General features: G+C 46.4%; 1 protein-coding gene across 1 annotated transcript in view; it reads right to left on the bottom strand.

The window, feature by feature from the left end:
* shisa9a (shisa family member 9a) overlaps positions 1–18,151 on the bottom strand; it is a 40,461-nt gene extending 22,310 nt beyond the window's left edge. The window contains exons 1-2 of the mRNA XM_056429744.1: positions 17,637–18,151; positions 16,837–16,943 (exon numbers count right to left, since the gene is read on the bottom strand). Of these exons, the coding sequence (XP_056285719.1) occupies positions 16,837–16,943; positions 17,637–18,151 (622 nt within the window). The remainder of the gene's footprint in view (positions 1–16,836; positions 16,944–17,636) is intronic.
* Between the last annotated feature and the right edge of the window lie 1,141 nt (positions 18,152–19,292).

Here is a 19,292-nt window from a genome sequence, read left to right as displayed (position 1 = left end):
CAGCTGAAAACAGTTATGCTGGTGATATAAGCGATACAACTGGCCTTCCTTTAAGCTTGCAGTTTGAAGAACAAAATTAATACTTTAAATATTAATCATTATTTCTAACCCTGTCAATGTCTTGACTCTATTTTCAATTCAATTTTCAATTCATTTGATGAATAAAAGTGAGTTTTCATGGAAGACACAAAATTGTCTGGATGACCCTAAACTTTTGAATGGTAGTGTATCTATATCTAATATATCAATAAATCAGGCTTCCCAGATGATGAACCCTGTGACGATGGACAGCCCTTGATTTTTACCAACTTTTGAATACTAATACTAATGAGATTGTTTTCATCCGGTGACACCATCAAGTCAAAATGTCACCTTCCTTGTCTCGAATGTCATGTTTTTATAAAAATGTGTATTGCTCGATAACTGAGATAATGTCTTTGGTTAACACGAGTTTGCAATATCTTATCGTTGGTAAATAATCTTGTTAATTTTGAAGCTTTTACGTGTCTTTAAAAAGGCGTTTTTTTTAACAAGTAGCTAAATGAGGCTGCACAACTTTACGTGTAATGTGTAGTTTATTTATATAGTCATTTAAGCTTCAAAGATCATAAACGTGGTGTTTGTTGGTGAAGTTCTGCTGAACTAAAACATGTACTGAGTGTTTGCCACAGACTTCACTTTCTGCAAGAATCAAATATCCAAAGGAAAACTCTAATTGGTTTTTTTGTGCAGGTTGTCATGCAAAAGTACATCAAACCTGCAGCGCTCAAAACTTTAGTTTATAACCAAATACCTGCAAAGCCAATCAGTTCCCTCCGTTGTACTTTGTGCTCGCTGCTTATTAAGAAATGTGGATTAAAACTACGATGTTGAACGGTGTTTTTATACCTAACATTGTACTGATGTTACATTTATATTTACTTAACATTTCGATACATACCACCAGAGATAGGTAATGACAGTGTGTGCTTTTCATTGGAAAAGTCAAACTGATATAGTCCAACAGCCTCTATTATAGCAACGCGCTGACGGCCGGATCCTCCTGATGGGGTTTAATTAAGCGTAACCTTAGAATTCATTGCCCTGCCGTCTGTGACCGACAGTCTGCTGCTCCGGCGAGAAGCTTCACGTGTAAAGAGCTTTCGTCTGCTGCACCTGGGGGGGCTTTTCTTGGCCTGTTAAGACAACACAGGGCAGTAGGCAGATTTCTCCTGCTCATCCCTGAGCAGCCGGCCGGCAGCGAGAAGAGAAGTGTATGGCAAATTCCTAATTTGTCATATTGGGCTATGCAAAATGAACTGAATAGAAAAGAACGTTGTGCGTATCTGTCTCTCAGCAGAGGGAGCAGGTCAGTGCACCTTCACTGCATTTTACATGCGGTGACAGGACCACAAAAGATGCCTCGGTGACGCTCTATTATTAGCGACGTGAACTTAACGGGGCGCTTGCTGACGGCCCCCCGCGCCGCTGCAGGAATCGACTCGAGCGAGACATCCGTACACTCCCTTGAATTGTGAGGGATGCCGGTGGGGGGAGAGAGGGGGAAAGTAGGTTCCTGAAAAAAGACCGTCTGCCTCGCTCCATTTGTAAGCAGGAGAACACAAGCCACTACAGTGTGTGTGTGTGTGTGTGTGTGTGTGTGTGTGTGTGTGTGTGTGTGTGTGTGTGTGTGTGTGTGACAGTGGCTAATAGAATTTCACAAAGAACAACAGAAACTGTACGACTGCACACGCGTGGGTGCACATGTTGGCACCCGTTGTCCGTCTGTGCAGATTACAGGTGCTTTCCCTGTGAGTGCATTCGATTTGTTGCTATGTGTTGCGCAACACATCGTGAGTCCGTGGTTCTGTGGGTCTTGCTACCCGCCGGCGCTGTCAGCAGTGGGGGGGGGGGGGGGGGCAGGTTAGAGCTCACAGACAGTAACTATTCGACACTTTCAGCCTGAAAGAAAGACGACTTTAGGAGAGACACACTGCTGATAACCTTTAGAGGTGCTTCAGAAGTCACTGATTGATTGATTGATGATTGATATATTTATTTGTCGTTTGCCAGAGTACAGGTACAAAAGCATCGAAATTACAAGAAAGGGTGGATGAAAGATTACAGCATAACATGAGGGAAGAAGGCGAGAAAAAACACCAACCCCCCGACTATGCCCGAGAGGGTACAGTGTGGAGCAGGAAAAACACCTTAGCACATAAGCACATACATTTTAGACATGACTTGCAACGAGTAGGAAGGGGAGGGGAGGTAATCCAACAACTGGGTGATCTAAGCCCATCCATTGGGGGCAGAAGGTAACCAGCACCGACAAGCAGCCAGCCGGTCCGGCGCCAACACAGCAGCGCCAGCCACAGCCGTCCGGTCCCACTGGGGGTAAAAAGCAGGCGAAGGCGTGGGATGGGGGGAGGGGGGTAGTGAATGCAATCAGTATTATTGAAAGTTCGTGTGTGCGTGTTCTGGTATGTCGTCCTCCCCCAGGCCACAACAGACAGAGTTCTCAGTCCGCAAGATGGTCGTTGCCATGGAGATAGCCTTGAAAGGTCCTGGGAGAAAACAACCACAGGTGTCTGTGGATAGGGGGAAGGAATGAGAGGTTCTCACTTCAGCGATCTTCAGGGAGTTGTTGTTCCAGTAACGGCCTTGGCCAAGGCATCGTTCTGGTTGAGGGAGCCAAGCAGATAAGATTGGGATTGTTTGGTCTGCCAGCAGCTACATCCAATTTGCGCACCTGCTATTCCACCACTTGCCTCCGATTTTTCAAATCGATCCAATTTCGTCGGGCAGCCTTGTCGGGGGGCTTTTAACGGCTGTCACCGTTTCCTTAATTTTCCGATAAACCAGGGCAACGCCAAATCCAAACAGCAGAAATCCTGTAATCATAGTTCCGAATAGGTAGATGTCATCTACGTCCTCCACGGAAAGGCTGCTAGGCACACGACACGTCCATCGTGTAACCAGCTGCAACGTCCCGGCAGGACGGGCAGGTTCCCGAACCCAAGCTTCGTCGAGAAGGCGGTGTCAGTGCGTTGAGAGACCAGTTGATCAGATGATCAGTTGATCGGTCCATGGTTTTTAGTTCGAAGAGCGATGAGGAGAGAGTCTCTCAAGTATAAAACAAGACAAAACATGACGAGAGAAGCCAAGCAGGGAAGGGAAGGTCATGGGGAGGAGAGGGAGAGAAAATGCGACCGCCTTCGAAGAGAGCCAACTTTAGAATTAGGGATTCACAATGATGGGTATTTGACCCCAGAGGGCCGTTCTGCAGTTGCCAGTAGATGGAAGGATTAGATATTACAGGTGAACACTAAACATTTGGGAAAACGAGTCTAAACCATCCTGTAAAAGTAATGAAGACAATTATACCTTGAGGATAAATGGAGAAATAGCTGAAATGGTTGAAATTCGTAGCTAATAAGTAAGAGATAAGGAGGTGAAATAGCTCAAATGGATACATGGTTAGCTCGAAAATATGGATAACTGGTTGAAATGGTTTGCTGAAAGTTCTGAATGGGTTTAATGTTTTAAACATCTTGCTTCTGTCACGTGAAATCAAATGTTTCTAAGCCCAACAATGTCTCTTTTCTTTTCTCCTGCACGGCTTCATGTCTTGGCAACAGTGAGTGTGAGGGAAGCAAAGCCCCCCCCCCGCCCCTCCCCGCTCACTAGCGACAGCAAGTGGGTCATAACATAAGGAAATCCCCAAATGGATCCCCCCCACGCCCTACCCCACGGTGGGCTACGCTGCCAGTAGGACGAACACTACGACCAGCCACCAGCTGGGACTCAGATAGAACATTCTAGGTCAAATGTCACATGACCAGCATGTTTTTTGTATCAGTTAGTGTTAGCCATAGCAATGACATCAGTTAGCGTTAGCCATAGCAATGACATCAGTTAGTGTTAGCCATAGCAATGACATCAGTTAGCGTTAGCCATAGCAATGACATCAGTTAGCGTTAGCCATAGCAATGACATCAGTTAGCGTTAGCCATAGCATCAGTCAGATATCAACCGATTCCAGCCAACACATGACTTGTGATCTATGACCAAATCCTCCGATGATGATGTCACATGACGTCATCCTCTAAAGGCCAAAAGAGATGCAGATACACGTATCTTTGTCCAGTACCAACTCTGAGCTAAGATAGCTGAAAACGTGAAGTCCAGACAACAAGAGAGGTCATTATGACAACAACAACAACAACAAAAACACTTTAATGAGGAGAATCACAGCCAAAAAAATGGCCCATGAATCCAATACAGAAACAAAAACACCCAATTTGAGGCCTAGTGAACATGCACGGTGTCTGTGTGACATGATGCTGCTCCCTCTCCTTGGCGTGCACACGCACACCAAACACAAGCTCGCGCACACTTCTGCACCCGCCGCCGCCTCACACTCACGTCTTCCCAAATGAACAGAAATCTAAAACCGGTTAATTATGAGATTCATCGCTGTTAGCACCTGTTAGGTAATTAATGCCAATCACTGCCTTCTGGGGAGGAAAATTATCCTCCATAAAAACACTGTTTAGCTAGCATGCCTCTCTCCTCTCTTGTTTCCTCTCTTCCGTGTCTCTCCTCCACGCTCATTACCTCCAACAACCTGTGTGCCCCGCGCCTGCTGTTAGCGGAGTCATCCCGGGGAACAACATAAATAAGCGGCGCGGATAAACAAATGGATCGTGGATCAAGTGGTCTTGGAGTACCATCCACCGACAGATTGGCCGACGGTGGAGGTGTGTGTGGAGGTGTGTGTGGGGAGAAACCCGAGATGTCGGTTAGCAATCAGAACACAATGAATAATTCAAGGCTAACGCCGGGGATGGTAATGGTGGTTCTGGCCGCAGCGCAGCTCCACGGCTGTAGCCTATGTTTTAATATTCAGACCAAGAGCATTCTAGAGGAGGTTTTTAAGACGCGTTGCAAATGTAATCTGAAGTCAACCACTTCAAGCCTTCACTCGGGGCTTGCTGCAATGAAGGATACCTCGGCGTGCGTTTGATTTTCTTCTCAGAACCGATATTGCTCCACATGCACCGCAAACCCGTGTCTGTGAGGCTAATGATTATAATCTTCTTTACCAGCACTGCACGTATGAACGCTGGCCAACTGGAGCGCTTGCTGGCAAATGGATGTATTGCACTCCACCGTCAACAAACCGGTACCGCAAACGCGTCACGGAGAAAAAGATGATTTCTTCGGCGGCTAACAGGGAAACATCTTCACGCCGCCTGTAGAGCTTTTATAGCGTTGCTAAGTGGTGGAAGTGAAAGAGTGAATGAAAGAGAAGAGGGAAGGATTTTAGAAAAGCATTCAAATTGATTGGAAACGTGATCGTAATTTGAGTAAACAGTGCCATCGACATGACAGGAGTTTATTAATTTTTTTCAAACATCCCTAATTTTGACAACATTTCTGGTCTGCAACCATCAATTTCCATCTGAGATGTCAGCTGTTGCTAGGCAACTAATTGAGCTTAACATTAGCTCCCAGGTGAGGTGTGAGGACCAATCAATGCACTTTGTTTTTGTCTTTACAGGCTGCTATAAAGAGAAATGTTAAAGAAACAATAGTGGATTGTTTATTTATTTTAAAGTACCATCTTGACGTGTGAAGACACTGTGGAGAGAGGCTCTGTTGCCAAAGCTGTATTTTATAGTTATCAGCGTTAAATGTCAATTGGATATTTAATATTTAGTTTTCTAGAACAGACGACCACATAACCGCCTTCCAAAATGTTTCAATGCCAATCGCTATTTTCTGGGGAGGCGGGGCCAGTGTTTTAAAGTAGTTACATGAAGGTATCACATTGAATTTAAAAAAGATATATTGATGTTGTAAAATGCTAAATGCTATGAGTAGCTAATGATGCTATAAATCTGATTAAAACACAATTTGAAGTCCTAACCTGGACAGGGCTGCAGGGAGACCTCCATTCGGCTGAACCTTTTCACCAACACAGAGAAAAATAAGCATCTTATTTTGACAAAATAACCGCGCGGGATGATTTACACTGGAGCGAAGCACCTTGAGAGAGGCTGTGGGTCAGCGGGGGCAGTCGCACATTAATCCGATCGGTTGTGCAGTCATGGCTGCGTGGAATTAATGATGGAGCATTTATAGCATCAAACACAGCGGCGGCCCGGAGGGACAACGTACACAATGAGAGGAGGAGGAGGAGGCGATGAGGAAGAAGAAGAAGGGGAAGGGCGGGGAGGAAGCGGCCGACGGGTCGAGGACGGATCGCGGATTAAAATCGATACAAACAAAATGGACTAAATGATGGAAGATGGAAGATGGAAGAGTTCAATATGTTGTTGAAGCAGCAGCAGCCAAGTGAAACGTTCGGCCTCGTGGTCGTGCAGAGACACTTTGAGGCCTGTCGACTGGACAGAAACACACACTGACGTCACACATGAACACACACTGACGTCACACATGACACATGAACACACACTGACGTCACACATGACACATGAACACACACAACGGGAGGAGCAGAAAACAAAGATGTAGAGCAGAAGTCTTGGATTGAAGTTGAAAGAAATGAGGATCCACCTTATTAGGAGGATAGAACTCCATATTATTTGCACACAGGATAATAATATGTAGTTATCTTTATAGACAGTTTTTTAAAGATTGGACCTTGCAAGAACAAGAGTTGCATTGTAAAAACGCCGATCAACCTTTCTGTGTTTAGAATGCAGCTTCAACTTCACAACAAACAGACGTCTGGTTTTATTTTTGTTTTCTGAGGTGTAATTTTAAGCAGCTCTTCCATTTCCTTTGTCCATTGTTGAAGAGAAATATTTGTTACCAGCACAACTTTTTAAATACGCATACTGTCTCTATTGTTTCACCACACAGTCAAAACCTGACGAAGGTCGTGTGGTTCTGGGACACCTTTGTGTCTTTAGTGAAGTCAACCAGCGAGTTATTTTTATTTATTTAATCCCGATCTGTGATTCTGTTGCCATGTTACCAGGTCAGTTATCTTGGTTAGTATAATGTTATTAGTACCATCAATAATTAAAGAACTCAGGGCAGTAATAGAGCAGAAATAAACAAGACATTAGAGATGTGAGAGGTGTGGTGGGAAGTGTATCACAAGTCGTTCTTCATTGAATGTATTTTAACTCTAATCTGTCCTTCTGGTCACATTACATCTATTGTCCTGTCCATCCTGGAGAGGGATCCTCCTCTGTTGCTCTCCTGAAGGTTTCTTCCCTTTTTTCCCCCCTGAAGGGTTATTTGGGAGTTTTTCCTGGTCCGATGTGAGGTTTTGGGGCAGGGATGTCTATGTGTACAGATTGTAAAGCACTCCGAGACAAATTTGTAATTTGTGAAATTGGGCTATACAAATAAACTGAATTGAATTGAATAAATGTGACTGAGAGCAGAGTTCAGCTCATCTTGCGAGGGACAATAACAGATCTTATTATTCTATGGCAGAGTGCTTTGTTGTCTCTCTCTCTCTCTCTCCTCTGAGGTAGACTTCACAACACCATCTGGGAAAGCAGACAGAACCTGTTCCCATGGACGCCGTGGGAAGGAGGAAGAGAGGGAGGGATGAGGGGCAAACACTTCATCAATAATTATGACAGTATAAGACGATGTCGCTCTATCTTTTCTGGGTCAGATCTCCTGTAACCGTTCCTCTGGTCATTCAATTGAATTATTCCAAGTTTCTGTTTAATAAATACTTAAAGACATTGAACTTGTTTTCTCTACGGGACATTGGAAAGGTTCATTTCCATCACAAGAGAAAACTGTCTCCCAAAGTATGGAGGACTTAAAATAAATAAGTAACTATAAATGTATAAATAAATACTGGAATAGATTAAAAAATGCTTAAATAAATGTATAAATAAAAAGACAAATACTAGAATAAATAAATAAATTCTTAAATAAATGTATAAATAAATACAGGAATAAATAAATATAAGTTATACCGAAACAGGATCCAAGTGCTAGGGATCGGTTGCTTCTGTCTTGCTCCCCTACACCATTTATTCAGTCATTTATTTATTTAATTATTCCTATATTTATTCATGCATTTATTGATTCATTTATTTATACTTAAGACATTTTAAGTCCTCCATCCCAAAGACCGTGGCATTGGGCTGTGAATGGGGGTCCAGGTGGCTCCTTGTGTGGCGGCCTTGGCCGTCAGTGTATGAGTGTGTGTGTGAACGGGTGAATGTGCAAAGCTTTGAGTGGTCTGAAGACGAGAGAGGTGCAATATGAAGTCTATCTACCATTTTGCAATATCTCACAAGCGTGTGTGGGTGGGTGTGTGTGTGTGTGTGTGTGTGTATCGACTACCTCGACCTTACACACCATTCTCACACATACAAATGTTCCGTACACGCTTCAAACCCCCATTGTTCAAATCCTCTCATTCTACTGCCTTCCCATTGTCTCCCGGGCAAAAAAAACCCAACAACAAATCGATGTCTTTTCTCCTCTACCCGTTAACTATGCTCGACTGATGGACCTGCCACGCTCACATCAATACGGACCAATTCAGGAATGAGTTATTGTCAAAGCAGCGAAGCCCACCACGCCAACAACGGGGAGCTCTGTCCGAATCCTATACCTGCCCCCCCCCCCCCCCCCCCGCGACTTATACGTCAGGAGAGGCCTGGAGGACGAACGGTCTCGGGAGATCTCTTCACTCAATCTTCTGCCAAACGCTCTCGGCCTCTCCTCCGTGGGCTCTTCTTTTTCTTCTTCCACAATCTCTCTCTCCTTCTCATGTCGGGGTCCTCCGCTTGCACTCGTTTTTTACTGCTGCTTTCACATTATTTCCTCTACTCAGTCCCAATCTTTCAGACTTGGCATGTACGACTATTCTCCGGCAGGCTCCGTATATGAATCGGGGGGGAAAAGAGGCGCCTTCAGATCCCCGCTTCCATTTCCCAGGATTCCCGAGGGGGGTCGATTCAATCGCTGCCTGCTGGTGAGGGTCTCTTATGCTCCTCCGGAATGACTATTCCTCTACTCGCTGCAGCAATCGCTGCAAAAGGCATCTCTCTTAAGTGGAAACAAGTTACTTTCTTGTGTGGTTGTAGATGTGTATCATTTGTACAAAGTCATGCAGGTGTTTATAGGGTGTGGCTAGACACGTAAAGGGAGTATTGACTCTGCATGCAGGTGCTCAACACACAATAAGAGAGCTGCTTAAAAGCTTCATAATCACAGGCGTAGTACTGTGATTATATATTACTGGGCAGCCACCGATACTAATGTCCTCTGTGATTGAGCAATACGGAAAAACCCGTTGGGATGGTGAAGCACGGACACAGTGGCGAGCCGTTGTCTGTGATCTGATGACAACATACTGAAATGGATCATTTGCATACACACTGTATATGATGCTGAACACAGTGGCCAATGAAAGGGCAGGAATGCATTTAAAGTGTCCATATTGAGTCAGCTTCACTTTCCAGTAGTTGGAACACAGTAACCATGAAGAGGACAGGTGGATTGTACCGCAGGTGTTTAAGAAGATATTCCCCAAAACGTATTTATATCATTAAATCATCGAAATAAACATTATGTTCTGCCTTGCCAAGAGTCAGATCAGCAGATAGATACCACTCTCATGTCTTTACGTTGTTTAAAAAAAGAAGAAGTTGCCAACAAGAACCATATATGGGGCTCACAAGATGGTTCCGTAGCCCTTTTGGGTTCTCACTTGGAACCCTTATAGAGGCTTCGACCTAGAACCTTACCTAAAGGGTTCCACCGGGAGCCATCTGTGAAGGGTTCCACCGATTACCCACCATGAGAGGCAACGGAGAACCGTTCTATGCTGCAATGGTTCCACCCAGGAACCTCTCTGGAGGTTCTATCCAGAACGTGTCCCCCTTCTGAGGGTGCTAAGAACCCTTTTTGGAGCTCTCTGCAGAGAGCTGTTGGCCAGCCAGGCGACCACTATAGTTCTCCTTTAGCCAAAGCTAACCACCTCCTTGCTCTGGGGTCATATTTAACATCAACAAAGCAATGAGTGTGTTTTTGTAACATCACAAGATATTCCTTCATGCTATTTAATGTTTTACAATAGAGGAAGACGTATCACTCCCTCCAGGAAATGCACCACACCGTAGTTCTTCGGTTACTGATGGATTTCGTGAACCTCAGTCAATCAATCCACCGTAGAACTGTATAAATGCATTTCAAATTTCTCTTCTCTTTTAGAGGAGTACAAAACTTCTACCGCTGCACGTGTCTTCAGAAGCCGGAACGCAACTGAATGCGTCCCAGCACAACATAGGATGTAAATAATAGTTCCTATCAAGAGTAAAGAGAAACAGAATTAATATTCAAGAAACAAGTTGTACAATTATTCTGTAATGAAGCCGATTAAATAAGGACATAAATAACATGCATGGCAGTTAAAAGATGACTTCAGCTATATTCTTCGGATGCAAAGCTCTCAGAGCTTTTCCTACTCAGAAGCTCGTGAGGTTTTTGGTGGATCCTTTCAAAGATCTCAAAGCCAGAGAATTGAAAGTCTCACTGATGATGATGAATTCGATGAGTGTGTTCTCCTCGTACACTGTGGTGGTTCTAGCCGTGTGAAGCTTCCGCTATCAGTGTCACAGTACGAGCAAAATAAAAACAAACAGCGTGACCTTTGCTTCAGGAAAACAAACCAGCAGCTGATCTCCTGGTTTAAACCCTCAAGGACAGAGGTGTGTTGTTGAATTGAAGACTCGCTCCCGATGTCACAGCATTTAGGTTGTGTACAGCAGTCTGAACATCGGTGCCTTGTACACCTGTTGCATACTCTAAACCACAGGTGTCAAACACAAGGCCCGCGGGCCAAATCCGGCCCGCCGCATCATTTCATGTGGCCCCTGACTCAAGAAATGTAAGAAAAATATCCTGTGCTTTTATTTTGAAGGTTACAAATTAAATGGAGTTACTGTATGTTATACTATTAGAGAAATGTTCTTATGTTCAATATTTTTACACTCAAATAAGCAATAATGCAAAAAGAGTTATTTAACAACATGTTGGGGAGGAGTTTATAGAGTTTATATGTTTCAGTTACAACGCTGTGAGGGCGGCCATGACGCCAATGTGGCCCACGGTGAAAATGAGTTTGACACCCCTGCTCTAAACTGTAAATGTCGACAGAAAGAATCACACCTGTGCTTGAAATGGGGAGAATGCAATCAAAAAAAATATGTGAGGATAAAATCAGCGCCGGGGGGGTTAAAAAGAAGAACACGTTGTGTCACCAACTCCTGCCACAAGGGGCAAGAAACGTCGAGAGAGAAAAAAAGTCACCTGTGGCCAGAAGCCGGGGGGGGGGGGGGGGGGGTGCGATTGCTGCACTCTGAAAGCTGGAAAACAACAACAAAAACTCCCTCTCTGTTTCTCCGTGAGTCGCTCCAGGCACAAGATCTGTCGGAGCGAGAGAGCGCGCGGCATCGTGACGCATTTCGCCCGGCCACATGTCCCCTCTCCGTGGGCCAGTGCCCAGCAGGGTGGGGGGTGGTGTGGGCGATGGAGAGGGGAGGGGGGGGGGGCTGTAAGCCTGTCCATGAGCTTGTGTGTTCCAGTGTTTGTGTGTTTCCCATATATATATATACTGTGTATATATATGTGCGAGAGACCAATGTGCCCCTATACACCTCCTTCGGGGCAGAGCAGGGCCATACTGAAGCCCGCAGGCCAAAGAGAGAGAAAAGAGGTGGAGCTGGTGGGGTGTCGGGGTGGAGGGGAGGATAGCACATGGCGGCGGGGTGCTGGGGTTGATAAACGTAACCCCAGCAGGAGCTCTCCCCGCCTGGGACTTATCATCGCTGGTGGCATCAGTCGGCTTGCCAAGCAGATCTGTGAAACACAGGCCTGGAGATTTGAAGTGTGTGTATATGTGTGAGTGCATATATGTGCATGTGTGTGTGTGTGTGTGTGTGTGTGTACACGGAGGATAAAGGGGCCTCAACCGCTCGGGGACATGGGATGTGGTCATTTCATCCTCAACAGACTGTTCTCTCTCGAAGTCGAGACTTTTCAAAATGCAGTCCCATGGAGACACGGAGCTCCTGTAGGACTGCAGGTGTTCCGTGTACTCCATACTTAGGTGTCCCAAACTATTCAAGGAAGCACCCCGAGGTGGGATAGGGATCACTGTAAAGCCCCAGGAGAGGAGCGCTACCACCAGAACACATATATACAGGATACTCTTACTGTCAGCCTCCAGGAGATTAAAGCTCCGGTTCCCTTAGAAACCGTACTGTGTGTGTTACAACAGCGGAAGATTACAGAGCGTAGCACAGGGGGGGGGGGGGGGGGGCTTAATAGATTTACAGCGCTGAGACTCGGCTCGCTTCGTTCAACGTACATCTGACAGGCGTCGGGCCGGTTCCTGCCGGAGGGGAGACGAGCGTTCCCTCAGTGACTCAAAGGATCCGAGTGGCTCTCCAAATCCCAACTTGACTTTTTAAAAGCTTTAAAGTTTCGACTCCTCTTCCCTTCGTTAATTGTTCATTTTTCTTGCGTGAATTCATTTCCACGCGTGAAAATAATCCTAATATTGGCTGTGAAAAAAAAAGAACGGTGGATGAAGGAGAGCCGCCGTGGCGGTTGATTGGAAAGCGGTGGCGATAACCACCTGTTCAAACACATGGGGGGGGGGGGGACGCACACCACAGGTTGCGTGCATACGCAGCCGTGTGTGTGATGAGCACGTCATGGACTCGACCGCGCGCGCACACACACACACACACACACAGACAGCCGCAGATGTAATTACCTGTCAAATGCAAGATTTCCTGGGAGTAAATGAAGTGATTAATATTCGTGAGGAGGGTAGGGGAGGGGGAGGGGGGGGGATTGGGGGGGGGGGATGTTGGCTGATTAGATATTAAGATATTCCCCCGTCCCGGTTTGCTTCTTATTACAGAACCACAATGACGAGACGGCAAATTACACGCCGGGCGATGCGAAACACTTAGAGGACGGAGAGAGGACGCTCCATCCTTTTTATTTTGTGATTCCTTTAAACGTCCACAATATGGCCGTCAGTGGTCAGCATGGTGTGTCTTTCAATCAGGGGGTTGGCGGTTCAATCCTCGCCCTAGTCGATGTGTCCTTGAGGAAGACACTTGAGCCTGAGCTGCTCCCTGTAGCTGAGTTTAAATCAGGGGTGTCAAACTCATGTTCACCGTGAGCCAAATCGGCATCATGGCCGCCCTCTTAAAGGGTCGGAAACAATTGATAAACTCCTCTCTTTGCATTTGATTATTGTTTATTTGAGTGTAGAAATGTTATAAATAAGAAAATGTCTCTAATGTTACAACATAAATCCATTTAATCCTAAACCTTCAAAATAAAAGCACGGGATATTTTTCTTGATCACGTGTCTTTAAAGCCACCAGGGGCCACATAAAAGTACAAACTCGAAGACGAACTCGAGGACAAACTCGAATAAAAACTCGGGGACGAACTCGAAGACGAACTCGAGGACGAACTCGAATAAAAACTCGGGGACGAACTCGTGGACGAACTCGAGGACGAACTCGAGGACGAACTCGAATAAAAACTCGGGGACGAACTCGAAGACGAACTCGAGGACGAACTCGAATAAAAACTCGGGGACGAACTCGAGGACGAACTCGAATAAAAACTCGTGGACGAACTCGAAGACGAACTCAAAGACGAACGCGAATAAAAACTCGGGGACGAACTCGAAGACGAACTCGAGGACAAAGTCGAATAAAAACTCGAGGACGAACTCGAACGTGGAGCCCGACTTCCACCAGCCGGAGCTCCTCTTTCCGCTCTGACACTCTGAAATCACGTGTGACACACTGAGGGACTCGATGACAGCTGGGAAGACAAGGTCACCTACTTTTAACATGCGCTGTCCACACACACACACACACACACACAACCACACACACACTATTCTGCAGACAGAGCTTTTTCTCTCGCAATCTCGGAAGCAATTACGTATTAAAATGTCGTCCTCTTCCATCTCTGAATGTTTAGGGCAATATTATAACTGCTGGCGAGGTAATTAAGCCTTGAAATGGTGAATTGAGTTGTGAATACAGAGTACCGTGGGTGTGTGTGTGTGTGTGTGTTCGGTTCACCAAAAGCTGCTTAGCGTGTTACACCAAAATGGCAATTACGAAGAACAATATAGGTCTGGAGGAATTGTTTCCGTGTAATAACTCACGAGGATAAATACATGTTTTACACTGAAATGTCACCTCTAACTTCTTTATTGGATAATTTACGGCCGAGCGCCGTAAAACAAAGAGATTATCTTCACCCTGAGGAGAATGGAGAGACTCTCTCTCTCCTGAAGTCGGGCTGTCAGACCGGTCCGTGATCCCGGGCGGAGACGGAGTCCTTCAGAGACTCAGAAAGGGCAACCGTCAGTCTGGGAGTCGACTCCTCGGCCTGCGCTGTTCCCTTCTTCCTCTTTCCTTAGCCCTAACCCTTCCTTGCTTCCTCAGCTCTTTGATGCTTTTAAGGGATTTTCAGCCCTTTTTAAAAAAGATTCAAGGAAAGTCTCCGAGGTTTTGGAGAAGACATGAAAGTGACGGCCCCCATCTGGGCTCTGGTGGTCATGGCTGGTTCTGGTTTTTCAGGGGGGGGGGGGGGGTCCCACGACATGACGAACACAAGCCTGTAGTACTGGACTGATTGATGCTTCCTGGGTGCGATAACGATCGGGAACGTTGGAGACGCAGCGACGGGGCGCTCTGCTTGTTGTTGCTCTACGTCTGTTATCAAATGTATTGATTTAATTAAGTTCTTGTGGGCAGAAAAAAACACATACATGATAAAGCCGAACAGCGTTCTGTGGGATTATTGTCTCCTCCTCGACACGCAGCCGGGACGGAGCGGACTCATTGATGTCAGTAATAGGACAATCTGTAAGCATCCCAGCTGTAATCGATGTGTGTTTAGGACTAAACATTGTTTTCTTCCAGCACCAAACAACTTCCCTTTGTGCGCATACTTTTCAACCCGAGCGCTCGTCTTTACATCGGCCCTCTCTCTCTCCTCCTCCTCCTCCTCCCCTGTTTGTTCATCCACAGCGGCTCTCTCAAAAGAGAAATCACCCTTCTCCGTCTATTTATCTTCCGTTAATCACTCAAAAACAAGAATAACACGATCACATCCAGCAAATCCATAATCCCCCCCCCAGGTGGCCGTATAGGGGAGGATCCCGTGGGATCACGAAGGTTAATAACATCCCTGCATGATTACACACACACCAGCCAGAGGGTCAGGAGGTGCAGGGGAGCAGGTTGCACATCTGAATCTTCTATTTCACGGCCACCTCCCCCCCCACCCCCCACCCCCCCCACTGCGGGGAGGAAGAAATGCATTTCACCAGTGGACCCCCGACACTATTCTGAAAGGGCTCTTCATCTCTTTCCGCAGGCAGCATTGTTGTGAGACTGAGACCACCAGCCCCCCCTCCCTGAAACCTAAAACCATTTCAACATTTCCAAACGTGAGCTGCAGCTCGCACAGGGGAAACAAAGACGTGGTTCTTTCACTAAATTAGGGAGTGTACCTTTAAGAGGCCAATTTGGCATAAAAGAAAGGTCGTTTTAATCTTGCATTTAGAGACATAAATACTTATACTTCCAACCCAGGTGCCAAATATGACCACAAACATGCACACAGTATCTCATCCCACTGGCACGTCTTCCTATTTTTCATAAATCTATGACTTTAAAACTCAACACCGTTTTAATCGATTGAGTGAAATGGATTTTCTTTTTTTTTGCTGCCGCGAAACAAAAGGTTGAAAATGACAAAGAAAAGATGGATGTCGTTTTGGATGTGCGATTTTGACTTGAGATTTCACCAGCAGTCAGATGATGTAATGGCACAGAAAGACGCTCCTCACGCCGACTCAAACTCATTCATCTTCATTCACCTCATGTCTCTCCATTGTTTTCAAGAAGTATGATGCAACTTTGAGAAGATTTAAATGCTGCTCTGACTTCATACCATGTGTGCATGATGCATCCGTACTATACGCTCGGGTCTGCATGAATTTGAGCGTGTGTGTTTATATGTGTGTGTGTGTGTGTGTTGTGTGTGTGTGTGATTCATCTGTTTGATCTTTGGTGTTAAAACACAAAGAAGCTCGGTACTGTAGCCCACGGGACGCAACAGAAATAGATGGCATTCATACAGCTCCGTGTTCTACCACCACCACCCTTCAAACTTCAGACCCCCCCCCCACACACACACACACACACACACACACACACACACAAATCCCTCTACACGCAAACACACATCCATCTCCACATTATACTTCCTCACCAACTCACACACACACTCCCACTTCCCTTTCTCTCTCTCTCTCTCGCTCTCTCTCTCGTTATATCATGAGGCCATGAAACCAAAATAAAACGGTGAATAAAAGGGTTGGATTTGAAAAAGCTGCAGAAAAGGCTCGGTAGATATTCTCTTTCCACGGCCAATGTGAAATATAAAGAAACAAAACCCGATGCATCTCAAAATCAGAAAACACGCTCGCAGGGATGTGTGTGTGTGGGTGTGTTTGTGTGTGTACTGTATATTTGACGATTTTCACGAGTGCTCGCCATCGTCAGTGTGAGATATGAGCGTGCTTGTGAAACACTTGAGTGACTCTTGCATCCTTACATCACTCCAGATGACTTCACGAGGGCCTCTGACACCCACCAGGTGTGTGTGTGTGGCTGACAGACACACACACACACACACACACACACACACACTCCACGCCCACACTGCTATATTCTGATACACCCAGTAAACAGCTGTCCAAACAACAACAACAACACTCACGGAGGGTTGTGGCCCTGGAAACATAGTGCTGCGAGTGCATCCCGAGGGCCTCCTCCCCGCGATACTGCTCACCTGGACACCCGCCCTGCAGCACGCTGGCCACGGCCCTGTCAGACAGGAGAGAGACAGAGAGAGAGAGAGAGAGAGAGAGAGGCGGTGAGGGCGTGCACAACATGGCTCATTTAATTATTCACTTAGGGTGCACAGAATATCTTTTTATTATATATTTTTTATGGACCCCAAAAAAAGAAAGAAAAAAAAGTCATTCCCCTGATCAATGGGAAATATTTGTGTTTCAATCGTGCAGTTTCTGCAGCACGTGCACGTACGTATACACTGCCTACAAAGGGAGCGCGATGCCGCCTCTCCACGAGAGAGAGGAGCGCGCCCCCGCCTGAAGAGCAGAGCGGCTCACGTAATGTTATTCTCTGAGAGACTGTGGAGTGGAGAGAGCAGCATCCACGTCCCTCCTCACGGAGGAGATGCTCTGGTTGCCATGAAACCACAGCCTGCGCGTGAGAACGAAAGCTCATAGAACTGATTCCATATTATATGTGTGTATATATATATATATATATATATATATATATATATATATATATATATATACTTCTGATGTGCGCACATTGGGGGGCAGATGCGGGAAATTAGCGAGACGTTGAGCGATCTCTGCGCGCGTGCGTGCGTAAAGGCTACTACTGCGAGTTTCTTTGTAAACAAGCGCACTGAGAGGAGCAGACAGCGCGAGAGAGAGAGAGAGAGAGAGAGAGAGAGAGAGAGAGAGCGAGAGAGACACTCACCTGGACATGTTCTCTCTCTGAGGCCGGTGCGCCTTCTCCAGACCCAATTTGGTGAAAATCCCCACGAGGGCCATGATGGCCACTACTCCACATATGATGTAAACAATGAGGTTCGTCTTGTCTTTGGTGCTGTCATGGATCTTGTTCATCTTCTTGTAGGGCGTCTGTCCGGTCTTCATCCACATCGGAGTGTCGTAATTTTTACAGGTGCTCTGGTCCAGCCGCGAGTGCTTGTAGGAGCAGCAGAAGCGGAAGCCACAGGTGCCGCAGCAGAACAGATAGTTGCCCGTCTTGCAGATGAACGGCGGGTCCCACTGGCCCATCACGTCGTAGTAGCCCCGGCACCGGTCCTCCGTGTGCGGGGTCTCCTCGGACGCGCTCTCCTCCTCCCGGGAGCCGTTGGAGGTGGCGATCATTACGAATCCCCCGAGCAGTCCCGGCTCCCCGTCGGCCTTGCACACGAGAGCCATAAGTTTGAGCAACAAGAAGCCGAGGAGAAAGTATTTCCCTCTCATCCTGCTTCCTCCACCGTGCAACTTCACGCGCACACGAACAGACTCGGAGAGAGGGGAAAGGGCGCGCGGTCATGATATGCAGAAAAGTCGAGGAACACACATCCGATGAGCAACGCACCGTCATCCGCGACGACGAGCATCTTTATGAACATGTCATCATCCAAAAGAGAGAAGGAGGCGAAGAAGAAAAAACGCGCAGAAGAAGAAAAAAAAAGACAATCTCCGTGGAATGAATTTGGCTCAATCTGACTAACAGCGCTCCAACGCGCGCGCTCTGCATGCATGCGCGTCTTTCACAAAGGCATTTTGCACGCGCTGCTTTGGCGTTTTCAGGAGTGCGTCTCTCCGCGTATCCATCGGGTGCGCTCTTACGCACTGTGGAGGAGGCAGAGAGACGCGAGCCGCGCGGAGGACGGGAGCGCAGTGAGCGAATGGAAGAGGCGATGTGTGGGAGAGTCTGGTGCGCAAAAGGAGAGGAGGAGGAACACATGGGGAGGGAGTGAGACTGCGAGGGCTGATGAGAGAGAGAGAGAGAGATAGGGCGAGAGAGAGAGAGAGAGAGAGGGCGAGAGAGAGATACTTTATCGTGTTATGATAAAAGCCTCGGAGTACGCACTTCACTATTCAGTTTTGCCCCCCCCCCCCCCATTTCCACTTTATTTATTTTCAGTATAGGTTGCCATTGTTTTCACAAGTAGCGTAATGTGCTGGAATGGCTGGCATACCTTCTAAAGAAGAGCCTATAGAACAAAAGAGCCTTTCAGCAAAGATGTGGCACAATGTAATTTTCGTTAGGACCATGCAGACTTTTTTTGGGGGGGGGGGGGGGGGGTATGTGGTATTTTTAGGCAAGGGACCAAATAATGGTAAATCCTTTAAAATAACGACCATCATTGTCATCGTTTTTCTTTCTTTCAGGTAAGTGGGAAAAACCCTCTTTCCCAAATGGTGTCAGATTGTAAAACATCCTGCTTTTTACCAAACCCATTACACCTTAGAAACCTTCTAAGCAAAACACTTCACATATATAGAAATATACGTTTTACAAGTTTTACAAGTGCTGACAGTAGTTTGTCAAACATGGTCATGCGAGGGAGAGAGAGGAGCACTTCATTGTTTGCTCTAACTGTTCTTTTTAAGG

The sequence above is a fragment of the Pseudoliparis swirei genome, chromosome 13, assembly GCF_029220125.1.
Source record: "Pseudoliparis swirei isolate HS2019 ecotype Mariana Trench chromosome 13, NWPU_hadal_v1, whole genome shotgun sequence".
NCBI lineage: Eukaryota > Metazoa > Chordata > Actinopteri > Perciformes > Liparidae > Pseudoliparis > Pseudoliparis swirei.
Note: the sequence above shows the minus strand (reverse complement) of the source record. Positions and strands in the feature narration are given on the sequence as shown.